Source organism: Caloenas nicobarica, chromosome 3 (assembly GCF_036013445.1).
Source record: "Caloenas nicobarica isolate bCalNic1 chromosome 3, bCalNic1.hap1, whole genome shotgun sequence".
NCBI classification, from domain to species: domain Eukaryota; kingdom Metazoa; phylum Chordata; class Aves; order Columbiformes; family Columbidae; genus Caloenas; species Caloenas nicobarica.
The window spans coordinates 112,744,122-112,771,290 of record NC_088247.1 but is presented as its reverse complement, the minus strand read 5'-3'; the positions used below and the strand labels follow the sequence as shown (position 1 = coordinate 112,771,290).

At 39.6% G+C, this 27,169-nt stretch overlaps 1 protein-coding gene across 3 annotated transcripts; it reads right to left on the bottom strand.

Annotated features, from left to right (window-relative positions):
• Window positions 1-1,865: 1,865 nt before the first annotated feature.
• On the bottom strand, window positions 1,866-26,950 carry ACTR2 (actin related protein 2). 3 transcript variants are annotated; one of them, XM_065631228.1, is made up of 11 exons: window positions 26,837-26,950; window positions 20,101-20,211; window positions 18,215-18,259; window positions 16,538-16,552; window positions 14,370-14,585; window positions 10,302-10,374; window positions 8,244-8,380; window positions 7,381-7,530; window positions 6,539-6,684; window positions 5,989-6,121; window positions 1,866-4,908 (listed from the first exon to the last, which is right to left on the bottom strand). In XM_065631228.1, exons 1-11 carry the CDS (start codon window positions 26,882-26,884, stop codon window positions 4,738-4,740), a joined length of 1,245 nt encoding a protein of 414 aa, XP_065487300.1. In that variant the 5' UTR covers window positions 26,885-26,950; the 3' UTR covers window positions 1,866-4,737. The 3 variants fall into 3 exon arrangements, with proteins under 3 accessions (XP_065487300.1, XP_065487301.1, XP_065487302.1); XM_065631229.1 differs by lacking the exon at window positions 18,215-18,259; XM_065631230.1 differs by lacking the exons at window positions 16,538-16,552; window positions 18,215-18,259.
• Window positions 26,951-27,169: the final 219 nt, after the last annotated feature.

Sequence of the window (27,169 nt, the reverse complement as noted above, 5' to 3'; positions counted from 1 at the left end):
AACAGACGGGAGATGGGCGCGGTGATGAAAAGGTGTAGGCAAGGGGCCCATACCTGTCATTATTCCTGCAGCTACAATTTAATTACCACTCCTAGGCTTTGGGGAACAGAGATTAAAAAAAAAAGATAAAAAAAGTATGGGAAGGAACACAAGTTCTGCGGTTGGAATATGCCCCTTAGCATCACCTCAAGTCTCTGCTAGGACTCTAAATATGCTTTACTCATCACCCTGAACAGAAACTGTTTCCCTAATTTTCAATGTTTAGGAATTGCTTTCAAAGGGGAAAAAAAGAAAAAAAAAGAAAAAAAAAGGAAACTGAGAAGCAAAGCCCTACACTCCCACTCCTCCCTGAACTTCTCCTCCATGTTTCAGCAGTACCAGAGCAGAATTCGGCACAGGGAAGGCAAGAAGCCCTTCACCAGCTGTCTGGGCGATAAGCAGATGTGTGCTGCAATCTTGTTTTGTGCAGTTGTTAGTTGAGACAATAAGCTGCAACAAGAGGTTACAGAAAGGTAAGCTGTTTGTTTACCTGTGGGATGTTACTCAAAGCCGATCTTCATGTTGTAATGCAGGGAAAGTAAGAGGCAAAATTCACAGCTTAGTCCGAATGGAAGATTATTTTTTTTCTGGAGGCCTATAATCGCAGTGACAGTGACTTATACCACCAGGACAACAAAACAACCCATTAGAGAGAGGAACAAGTATCACATGGCAGGGCTCAAACAAAGTAAAATTGTAGTTTAGATTTCCATACATGCTGAAAAGGTCCAAAACATTTTTTTCTAACACTGTTCTGGTTGCTAGAACACAGGAATATGTATATTTGGAATTAAAACAAAACTTTATTTTTCACACTATTGAAATTGCTAATGAAGCTTCTTTGTGGAAAACAGATGAAGTACCTGCAGAGAGGAATTCACTATTGAAAAAGTTGACTAGCAAATGTCAACTGAGCTGTATTTAGTCCTTCCCACACAAAAGCCACGTCAGGCAAAGCAGGCCAAAGGGAAAGAGTGGGGAACATGAATTATTACTGAGCAGAGGTAAAGCCCACTTGTTTATATTTTTCCCTAAGAATGCAGTGATGGAATAAAGATTTGGATTTTGGGGGCTTTTTTTTTTTTTTTCCCTATTAAAATCCTGTCTATCTGTATTTAAGATGGCATGTGTTTGACCCAGCCACTGAGACACACGCACCCAGAGCCAAACTGCATGTACCGGTTCACTCTAAGAAAACCAAAACCATTATCCCACTGGGGAACATACATACAGAACAGCATGTACAACATGCTGTGGTAAAGAGACTGGTTGAGCTCGTTTCGAAAGCCAGACATAAATGCATCGTGATCAGCGGGCCAGCCACTAATCCACACAGCAAGTTGAGAATTACAACATTTCAGGTGCAAGAGCTGCTTCAAACCAGTGCATCTTTCTAAATGCTCCACGTTAACCCCCATACAGTTTTTCTAGCAGTTAAAATGAGGGATGCAGGTGAAGTAGCATGTGTAGCCACAATGAGCTTAGCCAGGGATGCTGAAGCCAATACAAGTTGAGGGCTCTTCCCATTTTGCAGTATGGAACATAGCACTTGAACTAGAAAATATTCCTGTCCAAGGATAAGGATTTTATTTTCTTTTAAAGAAATTAGGAGAGAGGGAATGTAGTCTTGGCTATGGAATGGAGCAGGGGTGCTTTTCGCACTCTAATGACAGTAATCAACAGGGAAATAGGGAATGTGTTATTTTGTCATGTCAGATTTCCTCAGCATAAGTAGCTCATGATAGTTTTGCGATGGAAGTTAGAGAAAAACTGACAGACCTGTGATTTCCCAAAGGAAACAAAGCAAACATAATCTACTTTGAAAAAAATCTGATTTTATTTTTGTATTGAAAAGACCTGTTAATTTAAATAGATGTTTATTCCATTCATGGTCTCAACCAGTGTTGTGTGTTAACATTATTCAGAACTGTATAAAAAGCCACTTGTGTTACATCGGTTAACATCCTAGAACACTGGGGGAGGGCGGGGTTTGAAGCAGCTTAACATTAAAAATAGGATGTTCCCAAAAAACTTACAACTGATGCAGCATCTTCTGTTCTAATTTTATAGGAGCTGAAGCATATTGCAAATACAACTCAAGTTATTTGGTCTTCAAAAAAAAACCCAAAACACCTTTAAAACCAGATTGCTTTCAGAGCAATATTGAAGCTGTGAGCTGAGAGCACACACATACACTCTGGTGTATGCAAACATACACATGGAGAACCACACTGAGCACAACTGGACACCCCATTCAGTGTTTGGATTATGTATGCGCTCTTCTGAATCCATGATAGCTGTAATTTTAAATGCTAGTTGCCTTTTTTTAAAAAAAAATATCTACACGGTTTCCATGGAAACCCAAGATTCTGCACAATCAACTGACATTTATTATTCATGGTGTTGTGAAAAGTTCTCTAGTGAAAGGGCCAAATTCCAAAACCTTTGCTCAAACATGCACATACCCAATCAAAGCCAATGGACAGGAGAGAATATGGTTTAGAAAAAGGGTTGCAGGGTCAAGGTCTAGATTTGAAAGATCACATGACAGATTGTCATTCAAAAAAAGTTTTAAAATCATTCTTTGGTTTATTTCCATGATTCTCAACACTGTCTGAAAAGCCCAGAGACAGCCACATGAGAAACCATAGCTCTAAAGCAAGCCCACAGCATTTTAAAATCTTGTGTATTAAATGTTCAGAAAACTACAGGAATTCAGAGTACCCCTTACATTCATGTCCCCAAAAATCTAGTAACTGCTTAAGTGCATGCACTGAGGCATGACCGGCATGCCTGTAAATTCATATTGTTCAAGTTAAGAGTAAATATAGCTGCAAAAAACCCCACCCACCTATAATTAAATGGTCATTACTAGCAATACTATAGTGACTGTCTTGTCATTAAAGAAATGCAGACATGGTTTCTGCCTGTTTGGCTCGCTCAACCGAAAGGAAGCTATCTGCTCGATTTAGAAAGAAAGCAAATTTTAAGAATCCAAGGGAGTTTAATATTTCCATGTTCCTGGGGTCAATTATTAACGTAAAGATGTAGACAAATGGCAAGTAGATGAAAGCATCTCTCATACATTCCAAGGTTTGGAAGTCAAAAGCAGATCTTAACTTCCTTACGTTTAAATGTTATGGTAGGCTTGGAAAACCAGTAAGAAGTGATATACATTTCCATGAAAAGCAAAGTAGAACTAAGTCTAACTGGCATTCATATGCAAGCAGTTCTTGCTACGCTTTATGTAAGGCAGATTTTATTGAAAAGATAGTTACCAGTCTGCTAGTAGGAAGAAAATACAGGCGACTAAGAGAAGATGGCTGATAATTACTAGTGACAACTTCTATTTTTTCTGAACAACTCAACTTTAATGTACTTTCTGGAAACAGCATTTTCATCACTGGTTTTAACCTCCTTCCCCATCCCACGTTAAGTATCAAAAATCAAGACTGGACAAAATGAGTTGTGGATATTGACCAATCAACAACATCTCATATCCCAACGTTATTTTTAACTAGATCAAATATAGGCCATTCTTTATAACCTACTGCCAGTGGTTGCTTATAAATATCTGCTTGCTGCAATAAACACGAGTCATCAAAATATTCATTTGCAGTAACTACTTGGCACTAGGTTAATATACTTGTAAAGTTTAATGGAAGTGCTTCTGATGTACATACAAGCACTTAAAACATCATACTTTTCACACTTAGTTTTTGGGGTTTTAATATCTACAGTTACAGTTTTCACAAGCATTTCTGAAATTATTAAAATTCTTCAGAAGTTTAGAGGCTCCTGTCTCAGCACATCTACGTTTCCCAAAAGTTACATAATAGCTAATTTAACATTCTTGCTCTCTATGCTGAGACAACATAGTACCAAAATTTAGCTATAAAAAGAGGCATTTTTGGTCAGATTGACCCCCATCTGTCCCTTAACAGAAAAGCAACACAGCTCAAACCTGTCTCCTCCCTCCAGAAAAAGACACCTAAGGCCACAAATTTACATTTGCCAGAATATCAGGTGTGTTTCTCTGTTTGTGGCAACTGTGTACATGCCCACTTAGAGAAATACAGTATGAAAGCCCCATCACCATCTTGAAGGACAAACCACCTCAGAACCCAGTTTAGGCAGCAGTGCGTATGGAACCATGTTAAATCGAAACTGTGTGTTAAAGCCATTTCAGCTAGTTCACCTAGTTTCTAACAATGTTTAATCAAAATTCCTAATTGCAGGAAAGGAAAAAAAATAATCTTAATGTAGAGAGAGGCAAAAAGATGCAAAGATAACCACCACAACGACCCAATAGCAAAAGCTCCTGTTTAAAGGTTTTCTTATGCTAAAAAAGGCACACAACCCCTTGTGAACTAGAGACAAAAGCTAGCGGTACTACAGCAATAAACCCAGAAGAAAAAGCCTACCAGAATTACCCAGTTGCCTACTGGGAAGGAACAATGAAGTAGACAGGCTGCTCTTGCTCTGTTTTGTTTGCAGGGAAGTGGTCAAATTTAATAGTCAAATTTCGCCACATTAAGAAACATTTAAGAAAAGCTACCCCAAGAAACCAGAACAAAACCTGACCTTTGGGTCAAAGGCCACAGACAGGCCTTTCCATAGCATGTAGCTGAATGAGTTCAGAGATTGGCAATGAAAGAAAAAAAGCTTTAGACATGTGATGGGAACAAGCTTTGGGATTTATCGAACAGTCACACCAAGCTTCTCCAGCACACGCACTCCCTTTTCTTGGTATTCTTGTCGGGTCATCCAGAAGTTGTCTTTGTCTTTCATGATGTCTGCTAGAACCGCGCCACCCAAAAACACCATGTGCTTTCGACGAGGCGGATCTTCAATTCGGATCTTAAATTTCTAAGAAAAAGAAAAGAAACCGTTACTAGGATTCTTGAAACAAAGCCGTTCAAAATAAAATTGTGCTTTCCAGCAGAACAATGAAATGGAAACTGTTTAGTGAGAAAAATGCAACAAGAAAACTGAAATACTAGCATAGGGCACCCTGCATGAGCTTCCAGCTTGCACAACCAAAGTAAAATAACTACTTTGCGCTGGAAATTATAGACAGCTATTGACACTTTCTTCAAAATTATACTTTCAGTGTATCCACAAAAAGCCCAGGAGTCAGAATACAAAATTAAAGACTGTATTTTTGCATTTCATGAACATGGTAAAGAGTAAAATACTTCGATGGCTAAAATTATCAGAAGTTACCAGATCATAAAATCACAAAATATTTTAAAATCATACCAAGTTTTAGAATGGCAGACGGGACAGATTTTAAATTTACACATTCTAGATGAGCTTAACTAATTAATATTCCCTTAAATTCTTTAATGCTAAAGCTCTAACCCCAAGAGCAAAAATAAGTATAGTCAAAGCTATGTGTGAGATACTGTTTTAGACTTAAAACATTCTGTACAATTGAGTCATTCTGCATAGCTGCAAAAGATCTTTAGAGAACACCGTGTTAAGAACCAGGGAAGTTCAATTCAGTTCAACATTTGAAACTTCACTCGAAGGATTTTTCTCTGTAAATATCTCCTCCTTGAAAAGCAGAGAGCATTACAATGCAGCGTTACCTCTGTAATGTGCGTGTGGCTGTTGTCTGCTTATCACAGTAACCAGTGAACAAGGGAAATTTATTCCACTTGAAGGTGTATGAGAACTCCAGCCTTTGAGTATTTCACTTATAGCATGAGCCAAAACTTTCAAAGATTAAAAAAAAAAAAAAAATCCTTTTTTGCTTAATGATGACTTTCTAAGGCACAACAACTCATAAGCTTCATTAAACCGACCTTACAAGTTGTGCCCTGGCAGTCAACAGTCCATTATACATTCAAACTAACCCAAGATTTCTGACTACGTGGTTCCCTCTAGTGGGGACTCAGGATAAACCTCGGCCCCACACAAGTAAAGCAGCGACTCCGTGCCTACCGAGAGTTTTTCCACGTCTCCTTTCAGAACTCGTTCCAGGTAGAGCTGTTTAAGTTCCCGCTCCAGTCGCGATGGCAGCCCGGGGTACATGGTGGACCCTCCAGACAGCACAATGTGCTTGTAGAATTCAGACCTGGCCAAGAAAACAGGCGTTCTGGTGTTATTTTGTATATTCTATAGTACAAGTAGGTACCTGTACGTACAGGGGAGCAAATAAAAATCTAACAAATGGTCGCCACACAAAACCAGCTTCTGTGAGTTTGGCAGACTTGCTTGTGCTTTTCCAGGTGTCCCAGAAAGCAGCATTAAAAAAAAAAATTTTTTTTAAAAATTGCACTTTCAGGATTTTATCCTTGCTTGTTCATACTAAAATAGTCAAGTTTCCAGAAAACCTGTTGAGTTCCAAGGAGTGTCTCAGATTGACCCCCACTCCCAGTCTACACCCTCCCCAGCAGGGCACATATCTTTTGCTTTAGACACTGACGTTATTTTGTCTGAACGCAGTTGTCACATCACCCCACACCCTGATGGAACAGGGTTCTGTTCTTACCTGGTATCAATGTCAGCAGCCTGGATGGTGTTAAACAGCAATTCAGCCACACCAACCCCCTCTACGTTGATTAAGTGAGGCTGGAAGAGAGCCTCTGGTGCCTCAAACCGTTCTCCACCGACTTTGATAATCCTGCCATCTGGGAGCTGGGGAAGAAAAAACACCATTTAGAAGACTACTTTTAGCTACTTAAGATGCTAAACAAACCAAGAGGAAATAACCTACGCTGTTCCCTAATGTTTTAAAACAGGAAATTGTTGATAATTATCATGACTGCAAGAAGTCATTCAGTGCTACTGAAAGAAGACACAAATTCTTCAGTTGTTACACGATTCACTTAGAGATGTCAAGGACCAGATACATCGATACCGACGTAACAAACATTTCCTTGCAACATAGCTCCCAATATCCATCTAAAAGATGATCTTACAGCAATGTAAGAGTAATGCTTTCCTGCAAGTTATTTTCTTCCATGTGTGATCACAGGAAGTTTCCACTAAGAGCAGGTTTGCTGCTCTTGTTACCAGATATCAGTCTCATACATGTCACTGCTTGATCTGACATGCTAGAGTAAGTCCACTTTCTCTACAAGTTCCCAGACTTCAAATTTCAAGGATCTAAAATGACCAAAATGAGTACAAAGTCATGTGAAAAATCTGAAAAAAACAAAAAAAAGCGCTTTTAAAAGTTTTCCCAGAACAAAGCAATCCCATTTTACAGATTCCTCTGTCTGGGAAGTGAGCTAAGGCCAAGAAAAAAAATTAGAAGGAATCATAGCTTAATGCTACCTGAATTTAAACTTACGAAGTTTAGGACAAGAAAAGCTGTCTCAAAACACTCACTGTGTAGGATTCGACTAGTACTGTGGTCTCTAGCGCCAGTTTCTGCTCCTGTTCAATGTTGTATCCCACATAACACAGCTTTTCCTTGATCATGCGAACAGTCTCAAAATCAGCAGAATGGTTGAACGCATACCCTCGCAGTAAGAGGAGCTAGAGGGAACATAGCAGGTCAGCAGTCAATGAGAGGAACAGTCCAGATCCATATATCAGTAGGTGTGTACATTCAGACATGTATCTTTAAAACTTTGTCTCCTTTATTTAACTGCAAATTTAGTATTAAGTCAAATCTGTCACAATTCATTATTACTAGAAAATCAGAATAGCAGCAGCATGACCCCAAGTGGGAAATTTTCTTCGACATCACAAATTTCAGTATAACTGTTACAAAGACAAGTGAAAGATAACCAAAATAATACCTCTATTTAGAATTTCAGTTCAGAAAACTCCAATATTACAGTTTAACCATAAAAATCTGTCAATCCAGAGTGTTGTTTATATTTAAAAACCCCAAACAAATAGTCTATAAAACATACTGTTTTATTTAATAATCACACAAGAATGGCTATGGTATTTTCCACACAGTAAGAAAAAGTCTTTCTGGAAACAGATGAGTAGAACTATTAGAATACAATTTTATTTTAGTTTTATATCAAGAAAGACAACTTACCAATAATATTAAGCTTGATTTAGATAAGGAAACATAATAAGGATAGACTGAAGCAATACCGAGAATACACTTCTTTATGTCATTAACGTGAATAATACAGGAAAAATGTAAAGTGTTTTCTTGCTATCAAGGGATTTTAACCTGAACCAATGTACCACACATACCAGCCTCAACCTTAAAAATTCTTTCCTCTTACCTTAATGAGGTACCTAGTGATATCCCTCCCGGCAATGTCTAACCGCCTGGTGAGATGAGGGAGAGAGAAACCTTCATAAACTGGGCAAATATGAGTTACACCATCTCCAGAGTCCACAACGACACCAGTCAACAAACCTAAAAGAATGGGGTGGAAGAAAAAAAAAAAAGGTATGACTTTTATTAGCACCTTCATAAATAGAGCAGAATAGTAGCAAGCTTAACACAGTTTTTTTAAATTGTAATCTTAACACAACCTCAGTTCCCCCAGCCATCATTTTGGGGAAAGTAGTCACAATTTAAAATTCAGTTATTTCCATTCAGCTGGATTTTAAACTTAAGGCTTTCATACCGGTTTTTTAAAAAGTATTACCTCTACTTTTTTGTAGATCCTTTTAACTACCATTCACAATTTTATCTGGCATTTTGACATCTTAAATTGACATCTTAAATTGCACTCTAAAGAGAAGATCATCAAATGCTTGATGGGCCAGAAATTCCTCCTTAGATTCAGCTGTATATGAGCAATCTTACATCAGTTTCTCAAATCTTAAAATAACGAAGGGACATTTACTCTGCAGTGGCAAGGTACATTGGTTCGGTAATTTACTCAAGCTTTGTGAACAGAAGGCAAACAAATTGGTTATCTGCCTTGAATGAACCAAAGAACAAACCTTGGTTCAGTTGTGTGATCAGATCCGCAGACTTATTAGTGAACTGGAATAACCGCCATGTAAACACAACAAGTCTTGCAATGGGACACACGCAGTGAGGAAGGAAAACAGTCACAGGGGACTACACCGAACTCCAATGACTTGTGAGGAATTGCCAACGAATTTCCTTATTAGAACTGTGCTTTGATATATAACCCCCTTTGCCTTTTAAAGGTACATGAGCGCACAACATTCCAGATAAAATCAACATCAGTCTTAAGAGAGTTTTAACGGCAGCAACAAAACGTGGTGCACTGAAATGAGGCACGTCTCGGTATGTAATTTTAGCCACTACTTTAATGTAATATAAATAAGTAGGATGTTTTAAAGTTGTGGGGTTTTTATTAATTTATTTTAATTTCCAAAAGCAAATGTTTATTTATGTGCCACTTGGTTTTTATATCTTAGAAGGTCTTCAGTTTTCTTTTAGATGATAGTTTGTGGAAACACTGTGGACTGCTCTAAGTCGTTTTACACATTGTAAGTAGTTGAGCACTATACGGTAAAATACGTGTAAAATTACAGTAGAATATAAAACTGTGTATGTAAGTCCATTAAATACTTACAAGGAACCAGAAAAAACAAGGTGGGGGGCAGGGAAGGAAGAGATTTGCACAGATCATAGCAAATAAAATGAATATTCAGGTCTGCAAAAGTGGGTTTGGTTCAGCTACTTTTAATGACTTGCATAACAAAACTACCCTTCCAGTATCCCATCACTTTTGCTCTTAGACATAGAAACTATGGTGACATGTTAGTGGACAAAGATATTTAAATATTTCTTGCTAGATGACAGTTAAATACAGCAAGCCACAAATAAACAGATGTAAGAAGTCCTGTTATTAGAACTCCTGTGCTTGCGTGATTTCTTAAAATCCTGGATGGATTGCAGCCAGCTGTAGAATTTCTATCAAATTCAGTTAATCCACTAGTTTCTCCTCAGGCTGAGGATCATTTATCTACAGCAAAAGAACCAACATTTTTTTTAACTGACTGCAAAGTCATCTGCTTGAAATTCACTTGTAATCATGTTTTCCTTTATCAGAAAATCAAAAGCATGTCGCTAAGACTTGACGCCAAAGGCTAAACGACTGTATCCTGAAACAACGACAGTTTCGATAAACCAGGTTTTTGCATTTACAAGCATGTCTCCACTCTTGGTCCATGAAAATGCTGACAGTGGTACCTGTCAATAGTTCCTCAAAACAAAAAGCAAGCCCGTAAGACAGAGCTGAGCTTGTTTGTAGCAGTGCTGAATTAAGCCCAAGACCCGTTAATACCACATTAGAACTTTGGCTCAGCGACATATTTATAAATTAAATGGATTTTAAGTTATCTTTGCCTACCTTGAGCATACAAAGTAAGAACAGCCTGAATGGCTACATACACCCCAGAAAACTGGTATGTCTCAAACATAACCTGTAAGATGGAAGCAAAAATTAACATCCAAACCAGGCCAAATACTTATACGAAATGTCATATATGTTTGAAAACTGTATTTCTATAATGGTGTTCTTTTACTAATCGAAAACACTTTCCAAGAAATTTCTACATAAACATTAGAAACCTACTTACTTTATGGCAGTAAGTAACACATTCAGTTCTATACCTTACCTGTTCATACAAGATGAGCCATTTGAAATATTCCACATCCCTTTAGCAACGAAAGCGAACACTTTCAAGAAACCCACACATCGATTTCTGAAGCTTTACTAAGCCACTTTCCAAAGTGCTTAAGGAGTGGGAGGCAGTACTTGGAGACCAGCCAAGTATTTCCTTACTTAAGTGTGACTTCGGAATGAAATGTTTGTTAAAGGTGTATGCTGTAAACCTAATGAAACTCAAGGGGTTTTTTGTTCTTCATATCAAGCCCTACAGACTTTGTGCAACTGCAGATTATGCCAAGACAAGACCAAACAGACTCCTACACATATGGGTCTAGAATCAGCCCAGTGTCAGAGGTTGTCCTCTTGCATCTGGGCCTTATTTTCCCCTTCTTTGAAGCACAACTGATGACAAAATTCTAAAAATCAGTGCAAAATCCACAACATTTGAAATGGTACAGGTAGGGCTACTCGGTTACTACATACAGAAAAACCACAGGTTTGCAGAACTCTTACTGAAACATGAAAAGTAACTGCTTGTCGTGTAGATTAGGTTCTCCTAACCACTAAACTAGTTTCAGTGAAAAAACAGAGTCTGAGATTAAAGGATGCAGAGTTTATAGGATCTTCTTTCTAAACACAAAAAGGCCAGTAAACAAATCACACTGTACAGCAGTTCTCCCCTCAAAATGCTTTGCCAGGAAAAAGGATGAACTCTGATTATTCCAGCATATACAGAAGTTTTGCTTTTGCTGTTCTGCAGCCTCCTGAGCACTTCTGCAACTTCCAGGATTAGAAAGTGATTAAATTCTAAGTACTCCCACAGCTCAAGTAAAAGATACCTAAATATTTTTTTAAGAAAAGCCGATGCCTGACAATTTTAGAATTCTGAACTATTTAAAGAACCGCCTCTGCTAGAATACCGTGATTTTAAATGGCTGGCTCATATAAAAAACCTGATCCTTGCAAAGTCAAGTTAATTATTTCATAGTTGTATCGAGCACAAGGCAAAACCCCTGGGAAGAGTGATGCTGCTTTTCTTGGGATATTTGCTGTGAGCATGCAGTACAGCAGAAGTCAAGCAGAAAGGAACACAGAGCACCCTGCCAGGAGAACATCACGCTTTGGGTTTTTATAAACCCCCAATGTGAACTGGGTAATATCAAAAGAAATTCAATACAGGAGTCGGGTGCATGGGCTAAGTGTGAGCAAGGCACTTCCAGGTTGGTTGGTAACTTCCGTACCGGCCACGATTTAGCACATAGGCAATCTCTTCAGAAACAAGAAGCAGAAGTGTCTGCCAGAAAAAGGAACAGCTTGAAGGGCACCAACTCAAAAAGAGATCTCATTTGAGCAGTCATTGCCTAAAACCAGCATTATTCCAAAGGATGAGTCTTTCAAACAACCCCAGTGCTTAGCAAATAAGAAACTATTTTAAGAAAATCCAAATTATCATCTTTGTGCAAAAAAAATAATATTCAAATGGCATTAGTTACTGCCTTCACATGTTGTACTAAAACATAGAAGCCACTGCAAAACCCTTTTATAACCTATATGCAGCCTGTTGGAGGGTTGTTGTTCTTTCTTTCAAGACATCTAGGTCTGTTCTATTTGACATGAAAAATGCCTGGACACGGGATATATACGTTAACAAATCTTAAGATGCTAACACTGAGCAGGATGTTCTGAAAAGATTCTACTTGTGACAGCAGCTTTTGGAGTATGTACCAAGTGATGTTCTAATTTGGCATGGAAAGGACGAACTAAAAATTGGGAAAAAAGAATAAAGAACACTAGGTTGGGATTACAAGAAGTGAGTGTGCTGGAGTATCTCCACAGCTACGTAATAGGCGATTATAGTCTGGCTGCTCCCGACCGTACTACAGAATGAGAATGCAGCAGATAACTGGAGGTAAACAAACAGCAAACACTCAGTTAAGCTGAGGAGCAACCAGTGTTTTGTACACGCTGTGAAAGAAACAGCACTTTTAAAATATACATTTTACAATATAGCTGTCACGTGAACACTTGCTGCTGTCACTAAGTGGCTGAGTTTGCTGGAGCAATGGGGTGAGGAGAGAGAATGACTGGAAGTAGAATGAAGTACAGTGTAAATAATTATATATCATCTTGATATGGTCCAGATGACTGAGCTTTTCTTTTAAAATGCTACTGTACTGTATCACAAAATGCAGAGACATTATTATATTTACTGCAGGCTTTAGGAAAAATCTTAATTCAGTGCTCTGCTTCACACTGGGATAGCTTCCCTGAAAAGGAGGAGTCCATATCAAAACCAGAAGGAGTATAAATATGTGGCAGTTAAAAACTAAATATTGCTAGTCTTCATAACACTGTGATCCATTCAAAATATTAATAGAAACAATAAGCTTCTGTTGAACTCAAATTTAAATTTACAAAAATGGATTTTAGGCCTCCCTAATCCTCTGGATCATGATTAAGTATCTACAATCTCTGGAGTGAGTTAAAAAAAAAGCAAATGTAGCAATACAAATATTTTATCAGACTTCAGAAGCCATGCAAGACCTTTCAATTTATGGTATATAATTACTTGATCCCAGAATAACTAAACCCCAGCCTTTTGTGTTTAGTAGGAAAACAGAAACAAGAACACTATTGTAGACAGCTGAAAAGCAAAGAAGCCTGAACAGGAAATTGAACCATTCCCACTACATGGAGGCCACCCAGAATAATCCACTATGTCCATCACACCACAGCTGACCAACATACAATAGAGTGTATTACTAATGTTACATTACATAATACTTAGGTAATAGGTCTCTAATGTCCACAATTGCTAAGAAATGCTGAATTTAGATTGTACAGTTTGATTTTTTCACCTAAGTTTTTCTAACTTTGCTTGCTCCTAAGTCACTCAAAGAAAGAGTAGTGCAAATATATTCACTGCCACACTGCAGAAAGCACTACTGTAGCTGTAACAACAAAAGGGCTTAAAAGGAAAGGTCAGCAGATAATGATAAAGGTAAATTTTTGTTAGACTAAGCAACAGATTTGGGAAAAAATATATACACACACAAGCTTTCACATTCAAAGTTCTGATAAATGGATAAGGTTTCAAACATAGAATCCATTTTTCCTGCCCTATCAGCTACTCTTACAACACATTAATTACATTTTTATTACACTGAATGCTTACATTAATTGGAAATACCTAAGATGCTTGAGGAAATAAAAAAAGGGACACTAAACTTTTTTCTCCCCTCAAATATTACTGCTCTTCAAAATTTACTTTTTGTTGTATGGCACCAGAGCTAAACAATATACATCTGACAACCTACTTTAACGCAAGGTTCAGATGGAGCTCAGGTCGCCCAGGGCAGCACTGAGACAGAGGATCCGAGACCCAGGCTTTCCTTCTTAGAAGGCTTTCATTGATAATCCCTAGCATTAATCAAAGATAGATTACTTGGTTGTCATCACACCTTTGTCTCAGCTCCCTCCAACAACACTACTCCACCTGGTAAGCATCATCTTGCTCAAGCCTCAGTCTCCTCTGAAACATGACTGGCTTACAGAAGTGTAAGTCATTCACAGTAATTACCATTAATCCAAGAGCTATTAATCAATATATCTTGGATATATGAAGATAAACAAGTATTTCTACTTATGTGTCTTACTGGTGACATGGCTTGAGACAAAAAGCCTGCTCATAGCTTTTGAATTAAGTTGGTTTGTTTGAATTTCGCCACAGTAGCCTTCATGACTACGGCTGAGGACAAGGTTGCTTCAACAACAGTATATATATCCATTTCTACTAGACAGACATACCTCCACAATCTTCTCTCTATTTTTAGTTGGATTCATGGGAGGTTCCGTGAGTAATATTTTACAATTTTTTGTGTCAATATTAAGTTTTTCTGGTCCAAACGTGTAATCCCAGAGGTGCTTCATATCATCCCAGTTCCGAACGATGCCATTCTCCATCGGATAATTCACTTCCAGCATTGAGCGTAACTCACTTGCTTCATCACCAACCATGAGATCCTGTAAAGTTTTAATACAGAAGCATGTCAGCGCTTGCAAAGTTTTCCAAACACAAAAAATCCTCAAGAATGCCAGTGAACAGCTCCAGCCTGTGTCCAACTGTCTTCTTAAACAATACCCACATTTAAGAATCATTTTCGGACACTTAGGAGAAAAGTGGAATATATTTCATGTAGTATTTAAATTTGGTTGTTACCCATCCCAAACCTTTTCCAAAATAAACTTTGTTAATTCCATTGTCCAATTAACCTTAAGCAAACCAATAAACCCTGCTACAGCTGGATACACCAGAGACCTCTATAAGTACAGATGTTTCTCCACTGACGTCTCCAAAATTCTTTTATTGAATACTAATTTCAAAAGGCTGAGATGCAAAATGGCACATAAGGGTAGTAGGTGCAATCAGCAGAATACTTTTCCATGCATGTTGCAAATTTCTGTGCACAATACCAAAAAAGGAAAAATGAGTGGTGAATAAGCATACCGAACAGTAGCAAAAGCAAATAGGAGATTAGAAGTTCCACACTAGACATTAAAAGTAACAATGGTTTACATATTGCCTGTGTCAGTAGGGTGCGAAGAGACACATCTCAATATAAAATATACCCTTGTCTGTTCCATGCCAAAAGTCCCAAGCCAAAAACCCCAGTAATGCATTTTTACACAAACACAACCAATTAACGCGTAGTTTGTATAGGCATTTCACACTTATTGAGCAATCTGTTTGTTAAAGTTAGTTATGCAAACATTGCACATTCAAATTAGTAGCATCATATCTGCTCCTTTCCCACGTATTTCCCAGAGGAAGTATGCATGTTTTCTAAGGACACCTTAACTGAATTGCTCATATTTAGCCTATAAGAACATATTTCTAGGTACCAATAGCACCATGCTAGTATTATATTCCTTTCATTGCAAAAAAACCCCAGCTGCTTCATACAAAAATACACCACCACAGTTCGCAGTTACTGTGGCACAGAAAAATAAGGGTTACTCAACCTACTATTCAATGCTAGCAGAAAAAAGATGCACAATGAAAAATCCAGTGTCCGGTTTATAATGCCCTTTTAAAGAAGTAACCTAAACAATTACTGTTGACTGTATAAAAAGGAAGTTAATTGAAAATAGTTTAAATCAAACCATTCCTCTTCCAACCCCTCTCCTTAACAAGGCATTTTGTTTTCCCTTGCACAGTAGATCACTGTACAGAAGTCAAGACTCTAACATTTTAAATCAAATATACTCTACTGAAACCATACTATGAAAACCACACCATGCAGCCACGTTACTCCTGAGAATTTAAGATGACAGAAACTCTACCAGTTAGAAAAATCACAAGTCTTTTTTTTTTGTGCATTGTTCTTTGAGGCTCTATGTTGCTGAACAGGATGCAGCCCAGGAAAAGCCGCTATTCAAATGTGCAATGAAAGTTGCACAAAACTTTCACATCCTTTTAAAACAAAGTTAAAGGGCAGAACAATTGTTCTCAAGAGCACTCTAACAAACACGCACACTTGGCAGGTGAGGGGGAAGGAGGACAGCACAACTGCATTTGCAGAGAGGAACCCATATGACATTCAATGTTGCCACCACTTTGGTACTCAGTAATATTTGTCTAACTGAAATCAAAGTTTTTTCAAGCTCTTGGTTTGTAATGTTAAATATAGCAATTTCTGCTGTTAAAGGTGCTGAGCTCATGTTGATCTTTAAGAGTTATTCTTGCATCTTGCAAAACTACAGGTTGTGTAGCATTTAGAAGCAATACATAAAATATTCTCATTAATTAGTTGCTAGTAAACCAAAGCAATGAACAACTTCCAAAATAAGTATGTATTCAAATGTAAAATGTAGGACAAGACAAAACAATGAATAGCATCAAAAAATAACATAACAGCTACTAAGTCCCATCAAGCAAAAATGGTAAACAAACAGCAGGGGGGCACCTCACTTACCATCTTTTTGTTATTCTACTTCAACAGGTCAAGAAAGGTGAAGAAAGAAGGTAGAAGCAAGAAAGTCAGAAAAGGCCTAAATGAAATTCTCAAATTATTTTAAGTACACAGTAGAAATAGGCTGAAAAGAGATGCATGTACAGCGAGAAATGGTCCGAGTTAGTTTAGTTAGGGCCAGACTAGTGTTCTCAGGACGTCAGGTTGAACTGTCTCTTTTAAAGGACCCTATTGCTACATGTCACTGGCGAGTCATGTTTACACTTCTTATATTGCAAACAAGATCAGTATATCTGCTTCTTTCTCATAAATAGAAGCCTGCGCATAAATATTCTGTAACACTGGAGTCTGACCCTGGGCAAGGTGTTTATATGAACTAGACAAGACTCCACACAAGGCATTTTACCATAACTAGCTCTGACAAACACTAAATTTAAATTTTGTTTTAAATATTCTGCTTTAAATACACAAGAACTGAAAACTGTAACATAAAAGCATTCACCTACAAGCAGGCTAATCTGTTCATATATCTTGGAACAAATATCCCAAAAGAATCAAATAAGAGATATTTACCGAACTTATGGCATCTACTCTCAGAATGGAAATAAGTAATCATGAAGTGCAGTAGTAAAAGCCGTGTCTCAAAGCTCTTTCCCTATAGCGAGCCACAAAGGTAGGAAGATAATTAAAGCAGCTGGGAAGCACCGTGAGAAATCTGAAGTGTAAGTCTATGAACATTGTCCAAAATTATACTAAAGCAATTTTCACAATTATTGAGATTTTTCCTCCTTCGATTAAATTACTTTGAGTCACCTAGACTGTCAAAAGCCACAGGATAACCATCAGCACCACTAGGGCAAATCTATTTATTCCGCAAATTGTGTCAGAGGAAAAGTGTGTAGAGTTTCTGGCAGCTGCCTTTGCACAGGCAGCACCAAAGAGGCTGGTTGGAACATGTCCCTCTTCCTCACTTCAAATCCACAGACTGACCTTCTCCAGGCACTGGCAGAAACTGAGCAGAACTATAGGACACGGACTATGGCTCAGCAGGTCTGATCTGCCCTAAAATCCTAATTGTTTTGACTCGCCAAAGCTACTCATCAGTCCTGCCTTCCTAAGAAGGTTATTAAGCCCCAAACCTGCTGCAAAGATTAATAAGTCAGTAAAAGCTAAGAGCGGCATGTATGCTTCTGGTTTTAGAGTTTTAATGTTGCGATATTAAGCAAAATAATCCCAGTAATAACTGATTTTTTGTGTTTATGTCCTGAACTGGGGACTCTGAGTAAGAGAATAAGCTATAGCCCTGCTGCTGGTTTAAATGAGAATTCAGAAGGAAAATATGGATAAAGCAACTTGAAATCAGTAACTCAGTAGCTGGATGATAACCACTGTTCAGCTCAGCTTCCAGACTTTTCACATAGTTGCTGAATTTCACAGGAAGAGCAGCTTTTCTGAATAGTTTTGAAAAGTTAAACTGATAATCTTCTTGACAGCTTCATTTACTCAGTTTTAAACTTATCCTATAAGAACTTGCAGTGAATAGCTAGAATTAAATTTTGGCGTAAAGCTCATCTGCTAAATTTTTTTATTTATTTTTTTAGGAAATCTGCAAGAGTCTCACAAAGAAAACCAGCACTCATGCTTATTAAGTCTTTCCACTGCATTATCCTACTGGGATACCTGAAGTATCTGTGGCAGGGATTTCTTCTCTTGACACATTGTTTCCTTAAGAAAGAGTGAGAATCTGTTACACAGGAAGATACTATAACACTTCTAGGAAGAATCTAGACACAGTTTATACTCTCTAAAATACACCCATGTCATCCATGCTCGAGCAGAACAGAGGCAACACAAGCCAAATTACAGTTTACTGGTTCTTTCGCACTGATCTCACAGCAACTACCCACTTCCACCTCCTATCTCTCCAATTCAACACTGTCATCTGTAATTATATTAAATTATCAGATAATCAGAGGATACCAAAACTGGCAGGACAAGCTGTATCAGATCAACTGGAAAGAAAACATGACATCAACAATGAGATTCCATGCAAGAGAATTTTTCTTGGACTTGTAAATCACTGCACAACTTTCATAAAACTTCACCAGGACTTCCCTGAAGAAATTGTCACACGAAGTTCAAGTAGATATCTGAAGAAACATCTCTCCCTAAGTCTTGCAAGAGAAAGATTTTTTTTCCCTGTCCTTACAAAAAACTCCTGTCTACTGTGACAGGGAAAGATCTCCATCCTTTCAAGCAAATTGTCCTAGCTGATGCAAGGTAAGTGGTATTGCAATGTTAAAATCAAAAGCACATTTTGGAAAGGTTGGAAAGGTCTGATGTCTTTCATCCTCTTGTCTTCCCCACATGGCCTTCTGCTGATAATACTTTTTACAGGCAGCAGCAGCCATCAGATAACTGAAGCTCTCCTTGTCACCCATAGATTCTGAAAATAATGTAGAAGACTGACCAAATTCTACTTTTTGTTTTTTGAAGCTGCTGCTCAGAAGCAACAGGGAAGGCAAAATTGAAAGCCTGTATATGTGTGGTTTTACTTGACCTTCAGTGGTGTAAGTGAGGGCTTCTACAGTTCTGCATCACCTCCCACTTCTCCCTCAAGTTCCTGCTTCTGCTTTGCCCTCAAACTGGAGCTTCCGCAATCGTCTGGTGAGGTGGTCAGAACTCTGCCAGACAAAGAAATCACTCTTTTTCAGCTGGATCAGCCCACTGGAGTGGCTCACCACACGACTACACAACCAGCACAGCCAGCACAAGGTGAGAATGCGTGGCTAGAAACAAGGGAGGATGTGACCACAGCAGGGCCAAGACATTTACTGAAGCCTGTACTGCAGAAGCAACTACTAACATTTGAAGCATTGCTCTGTAAGTATAAAATAAAGTGAGAAATGATAGCTCCCCAGACTTTAGAAAAAGATTCTCAGGGGCTCACCCCCCTCATTCCAAACTTGGAGTAACACCCCAAGATGAGGTAGTCTGAAGAAAGCCTCTCCATCTCTAACTGGTGTGGAGTACTATGTCTACCGACAGCAAAAAGAAAACAAAAACAACAGAAACAATGAAATGCAAACACAACCAAGGTTAAACATCTCATACAAGATCATAGATCATCAACTGTGAGCAGAAAGCAAACAGTATAGAAAGACCTGGAAGCTCCGGCAGTTCTTCAGCATTGTCTCAGAACCTCATAGTACAGCTCGGTGACAAATATCAACCACTTCTATCCAGTTTCTGCCTTCTAATCTTGAAATCATTTACATATTGGCATTTGAAGCCCCTTTTTGTCCAGAACCACTTGAGCCCTACCTGCTGCCTCCTCAGCGCTACTATCTGAAGGCCTCCAGTGCTTTAGATTATCCTCTTAATAACTTTGTAATATGTGACAGGCTAAAACCCAATACAGCAATTAATCAAGAGATACTGAAAAAACACGAAGGGGAACTAAGGAAAAAAAAAAAAACATTTCCAAACATTACATAAAAGTCAAAGGCTGTCCTGAATTTTTAATCCATCAGAAAGGAATAAAAATTTTTAAAAAAGAAAATTACCTTGATTTCAATGTTTCCCACTTTAGCAGTTGATCTTATAATGGGTCTTCCAACCAAAGCTGGAAAAATGTGCTCTGGAAAATTTGAGCCTGCATAGCCACATTTCACAAACTGAAAAAGAATAAATAATTTTATTAGAACACGCATTACTTTTCCTTACTAACAGAGACCTGTTTGTGAGTAAAAAATTAAAAGTCCAGATTTAAGAGCACGTGCCCCACCAGAAACCAATTTGATTTATACTTTCAAATCAAATTTACATGTTTAAGATGATATGTAGACCTGTAACACTGAATTAAAGTATATTCCAGAATGTTTTCTGAATCAGATTGTCAGATTTTTGAAAAAAGGTACTAAACCAACTAAGTACGTTGAGACGTATAAAAAAGTCTAGTGTATGATTTTGGATTTCCTGCCACTCTATAAAGAAGTTATCCCGCAAGCTGAAACCCATCATCTTGTAATGGATCACTTACCCAATGAGACCAAATTAAATCGCCTTTCCAATTAGAGCACATAGTAGCCTCAGGAATTACACAACAGAAAAAAAAATAAACAAACCAACCAAACAAACAAAACCAAATTAAAAAAAAAAATCCCCACCAAAACCACACACCTTGTGAATTCAGGTGTTATGCTGTTATAAACAGTGTTTAACAGTGAACTAGCAGATAGTCTCAGAGTTTCATAATTTCCAGGGTTTCTTTTAAGGATAAAAATCCGAGTTTGCAGTAAGCACTTCTAAAAACAATAGCACAAACAAAACCTCAGCTGACAGTAGTTCACACCAAACAGGACACTCTTTCAGAATGTTTGTTACCCAAATATGTATGAAAGGAAGCTTTATATCATTGGGGCCCAAGATAGTGTATATACTAAGAAAACAGTGAAGATTAACTAAGCATTAAAAGAAAAAAAAAATACAGTCACTAGAGGAAGCTCAGTTATAAAACAAGAACTTCAAATGTGTCAGTGAGAAGTTACAATTTTAGCTGGTAGGGATCAGCAAATTGTGCTCTTCAGCTATCTGACTCTGATCACAGGATGGTTTGGGTTGGAAGGGACCTTCAAAGCTCATCTAGTCCAACCCCTGCCATGAGCAGGGACATCTTCACCCAGATCAGGTTGCTCAGAGCCCCGTCCAGCCTGGCCTGGGATGTCTCCAGGGATGGGGCACCCACCACCTCTCTGGGCAACCTGGGCCAGTGTTTCACCACCCTCAGCATAAAAAATTTCTTCCTCATCGCTAACCTGAATCTCCTCTCTTCTAGTTTAAAACCATCACCCCTTGTCCTGTTGTAACAGGCCCTGCTAAAAAGTCTGTCCCCATCTTTCTTACAGGCCCCATTTAAGCACTGAAAGGCCGCAATAATAAGGTCTCGACAGTGCCTTCTTTTCTCTAAGCTTAACAATCCTTAATCTCTAGCACGTCCTCACAGGAGAGGTGTTCCAGCCCTCTGATCATTTTGGTGGCCCTCCTGATGTTCAGATACCATACTCTGATGTTCTGCCGCAGTTCATATAGAGCAGGCTTCGCTTTTTTGGATGCACACTTAGCGTACTGCACTACACCAGCATGCCAGAACAACATCCTGCAGTCCCAAACAAAACATTACACATTTTCATCTGCAAAATTACTCAACCTTTTGGGTGTAACAGCAGTAGCACAGCAGCACAGGATCAGTCAGGTTGGAGGGAACCTCAGGAGCTCTCTCATCCAACATTGGGCTCAAAGCCATTAACACTGAATTCAGATCACATTGCTCAAGGCTTTGACCAGTTGGGTGTTGGAAGCCTCCAAGGACAGACAGTTCACAGCCTCCTTGGAACCTTGTCCCAAAGCTTTATTATCCATTTCAGGCTGTATTAAAGAAATCTGCTAGAATTTCCCAAACATTCACCGAGTTTTCTGGAGGTCTGAAGACTGCCACTGAAACAATTATCACAGCAAGGCGTACAGCTAATTGCAGCTGAAGGGAATTCTGCCATTACACTAACGGTAACTTGAAGTCACCTTCTGTTGCTCTAAATTATTTGCCTCACTGCAGTCAAAAGGGCACCTGTTTTGAAAAGAAATTTATAAAGCCAGTTACAGAAAGAGCCAAGAGATATTTTAATTAAAGTTGAGCTAATATAGGGGGGAAGGGAATTTTTTTGCTTCTTGTGACCCTAATTTCTTTCACTCATTCAGTGCTTGCTGTCTCCAAAGGCAGAGCTGTTTGGAATAACCAAAGAATGACACCACGCATACCGTTCTTTTTGCTCATTCTACTTCAATCCACTTTCTCCAGGAAGGCAAGTCCCTATCAACTCTTTCACTTATATGAAGGCCAGAAGTACCTTGGAGTTACATAGATCTTATCTGATTATTCAAGAATGCAGCGCTGCTATGAGAAAGCAAGAAGTAGCCATAAGCATTTTTGGATCACACTACCTGAATACACCAGAAGACTTCACCAGAAGTTTTACACCAGAGGACTCCTGAGCTGAGTCCAAATAATGGTGTCCACATTTTTTTTTTTTAAATAAGCCCCCTTTCAGACTTAGAAAATTACTGCATTCAGGGCAATCACACAATTTTTGTTGCGACTATAACATTCAGGTAGACTCATTATAAATTTAATTGTGCAGGACCTGGTCAAGTGAGAAAGAAGCTCTATAAAGTAGCCCATACAATCAAATCCTCCCAAATAAATTGTTCTGAGTACAACCACGAGCACTCCAGGAAGCCCATGCACCCTTACACCCATATACTTAACTCACAGCTTTTCTTCCTTTTCTTTCCCCCAGCACAAAGCAACTTCCCTACCTGTCATCACTGTGTGGGGTAAGAGAACTGACAGGACCAGTAACACCTAAATAAATCTTTACAACTCAAGCTACTGGCGCACCCCTCAAGAAGCTCCGCTACTCACAGCTTTAAATTCTGCCAAATGGACAAATAAATCCTGAGGTTTACACAGCAATCACTGAGATACATGACCAAAGTAACTATTGCATAAAATCAGTAAGTACCTCCTGGCAAACCTTAAAAATACCTCTCGAAGTCACATGCAACTGTGCTGACCTAAAAAATACCAATCTACAAAAATACTATTTTAAGTTTTTACTATTTGAGCTGTAATAGTAACTTCCAGCCCCCCTCTACATTAAAGCCATGACACACCTTACTGGGTAGTTAATTATGTTAGCAATTAATAAATCTTAGATTTTAATAGCAGATTGTCATTTCTCCAACCAGCCTAAAACACAATCAAAACCAGATTTAATCTACGTGAACTTCAATTAGCAAGATTCAGCTTGGACATTCACAGTTTGTTTCCTACTTCTTTCAGGCCACAGCGGAGAGTCTTAAAAATGACATTTGCACAAAGTCTGGTAAACTCAACAGCAGAAAGATGGGGCAAAACTTCAACTCTGTCTCTTCCTCTTCAAACTTGAAATTTACTCCCCCAGGCTACATGAAAATTTGGTGAAGATGATAACAAATCACCCTTGCACATAAGTTTCCCCAGCAATGAGAGCATCCCTACTGCAGTGCTCTCCCTGACACAACATTGAATATTCAGCTGGTTCAGTAGGTTCGTGATGATGCAACACTGGAAATTATGGCTGAAGAACCAGACGTGGAAAAACTACCAAGAGGTAAATGCACCTAAGAAACACAAACATATCAATATAGTAGATCTTGAACAGTTTTAGATTTTTGAAGGTGTACAAGAAACATAAGATACTTTGCCTTTCCTCACAGAAGATCTTCCAAAATCTTCAATTAAATGCTATGAAGTGCAATAGTTTGCAATATAATCAGCTTCGCTTTTCCAGTGCCAGACATTACTCACTGTTCTTTCCACTCTCAATTTGAAGCCTTCTAATAAAATTTAAGTAGAGTGCACCTGTTTCTCTCCCATCCCTCATTGTGCACACCCCCTGGAACAATTACCAAATGATTTCAGTACAATGCTTAATATACACCGTATCTCGAACAATAACACCAACGCTCAATGAATTTACGTATCTTTGTAAGGAAGCCAACAGTTCATCATCATTCATTTTTGCAAGCATTTGATACACATTCCGAATGTTTTAAGAATAGCTACTTAGCTTGCCTGTGTGCAAGGCCACAGATGTAAGAAGTTTTACCATATATAGTTTTTTCTCCATTTCACTGTGGTTTATACCGACTCTTTCACTTCCTACTGAGTCATCAAACCGTAAGAACTCGTATGTATAAGTGCTCTTTCAAACAAAAAGAATGAGGAAGCTCACAAACTGGTCACATGACAAGTATTAAAATGAATACTAATATCCTTATCAGGTCTCTGTGCTTGATTCTTTCTGTTGATGCAACTCTCAAACACCCTAAACACAATTAGAGCAATTTGATGGGCCACAAAGTCACTTACGATTGTCCTATACCAATAAGAACATCCACCTCTAATGCTCTAGACCTCTGAGGTGCCATCGCCTGCCTCTCTGCCACACTCCGTGTTGCAAGAACTTCCTCCTCATCACCTCTTCCTCAACGACTGGTTGCAGCCAGAGACATTAGAACTCCTGCTGCCGCATAATAAGAACAGTACATTTCAAAGCCAAGTCTAAAATTAAAATTGCACCTGATTTTTCTAAATATATTCTCCATTTTCATGTAATATTTCTGGCACCTGGCAAAAGATTTAACTTCAGTCATGGTTTTAAGTATGACATATCACAGTGTATCGGAAATCATTTTGACATAAAGCATCTCTTATTTGTCATACTGAAAAAATATTATTCTAAAAATACTGGTTTAACAATATAGGACTAGTTGATAATGTCAATACACAGTTGAGGCTCGAAATATGTATTGAATGGAATTTTCCTCCACTTTAATTATCCCAAGTCAACCTAAATATTCCAAGCTTACTGACTTAACAATTATTTCTTGATACTTTGCTCCCCCACACCATCGACTGCGGCCAGGGTACTTCCATACATGTGTCGTCCTGCTTAGAGACCAAACACAACCCAAAGCTGCTGAAGTGACACGGGTCCACTGTTATAGTTATTTATATCGTGCTGGTACAACTCACAGAGGGGAAAAAAAAAAAAAAAGTATCATTCCAAGATGTCCGTTGATTTAAAAGCACAAACAGACATGTTACACTGTACAAAATCTGTGTTGCAAACCCAGCTTGGGAAATTGGGTAAAAATAGTGGCTTCAACCCCATGGCCCACACTGCTGTCATTACCCACGTACTAAACATTTTACAACGCAATGATGTATTACTATGTAAAGGATCACGCTAAGGGATGAAGCTTTAAATGTTTGGTTTGGTTTTTTTGATATGGGCCTGACGGTAAGGGTATTAAACAATAATAATTTAAACAAACAAACAAAACACCACCACACCAAAAAAAAAGCTTACATGTCCCTTTGTAAGAAGAAAATTGTAAATGCTGCCTTCTTTTCTTTCCTTTCTCTAAATGAGAGTGTAAAAAGCACTCGAAGGCTCTGGACCCCAGCCCTATTAAAGATTTTTGCTTTAGGAGGAAAAATGAGAAGACGTCAGAACCGTCAAATGGCAGAACTGTCAAATGTGACGTTCTGCCTCCTGAACCATTCTAATCATTCCAGATGCTAATTGCAAACCCCCCTAATTCAGGATGCTGAATCTCTAAGACAATGGCCTTTGTTTCAACTATTCCCTCTTGGGCTTTAAAAAAAAAAATATTATTCCATGTGTTTATATTAAAAAAAAAATCACTTCCTTTTTTTTTTTCGCTATTCAAGAGATCTTTACATGCTGCCAGCTTTGTTAACTCTTTGCATAATATTTTTTACGGGGGGAAACCCTGGATTGCTAAATAAAATTACCAAGGGGAAATATCCACCTAAAGCATCTTATCTTTTTGCTTTAAAATGGTATCTTCTCCACTTCCTGTCGAGGCGCCTCACAGCCTGCGTACACTGACAAAAGGATGAATTTCTAGTGGGTGCTCACACGGTCACAGAGAGCGGAAAAGGTGCAAGGACGGGGAGAAAACCTTTGCGGGGGGTCTCGACTAAAAAATGCCGATTTTGAGTACGTTGCAGATCAGGAAGGTACGGAGGAAAGGATGCTGCTCCATTTTGACCAGCAAAAAACCTCTCTCGTTTCCCTAAAGCTGCATGCAGAGTACACATCCCTGGTTGCTCAGTGTATAATGGGCTCACTCAGAATTTTAAAAAATTTTTTAAAACCGGGATTTTTTGTTAAGCGCCCGTTGCTACAGAGAGGTTGGCTCCGGGCATGGAGAGAAACAAGATATTCACGGTAAAACAGCAAAATGCTGGGGGGGCGGGGGGGGGCACAGCACATCATCTGCACACCAGAGGCAGCACCCAAAACCCCCGCCACGGCAGGTTCCGCTCAGCCGGTTCAGCGACAACCCGACAACCGGCAGAGCGCCGGGATCGCCGTTTCTCCGCGCCGAGCTCCCGCCGCCCATTCATTCCGCAAGCCCGCACCGGCCCCCCGCAACGGGCAGCCGGGGCTGGCGGAGGGCGGGCGCGGGCCTCGGCGGCCCCGGGCAGCGCCTGGGCGCGGTGGGGCAGGCGGCCGGGCCCGGTAGCGGCGGCGCAGGCCGGGCGCGGCCCGCGGGCGTGCCGGCAGGAAGCCGGGCCGGGCCGGGGGGGGGGTGTCGTCCTGCTTCCCCTTCCCCCCCGCCTCCAACCCCAGCAGCAGGGCGGGTCCCGGGCCCGGAGCAACTCACCCCGGTGCCGTTGTCGCACACCACCACCTTCCTGCCCAGCGTGTCCATCCCTGCGCCGCCGCCCCGCACCGACACCGACCCGGCCGCTCCCGCCGCCCTCAGCCTCCGCCGGGCCCCCCCGCCCGCGCGCCCGCCCTGCCGCCCGCCGCGCGCGCACGCCGGAAGCCGTCAGCGCCCGCCGCCGCCCAATCAGCGCGGCGACACCCCCCCCGCCACGCTCCGCCTGGTCCCGCCCCGTTGCCATGGCGGCGGCCCCGCGCCCCGCGGCCTCGCAGGCTTCACAGGCCGGGGCGCTCCCGGGCAGGAAAGCGGCCCGAAAACCGAGCGAAACAA

Bases quoted from the DNA above. Each gene is read 5' to 3' on its own strand.
- ACTR2 (XM_065631228.1), bottom strand. From the start codon at position 26,884: ATGGACACGCTGGGCAGGAAGGTGGTGGTGTGCGACAACGGCACCGGG. The intron at 10,375-14,369 runs GTATGTCTGTCT...TCCATCTTACAG, and splicing joins ATAGAGAGAAGATTGTGGAG to GTTATGTTTGAGACATACCA. The intron at 8,381-10,301 runs GTAGGCAAAGAT...CCATTCTTTTAG, and splicing joins TCTTACTTTGTATGCTCAAG to GTTTGTTGACTGGTGTCGTT.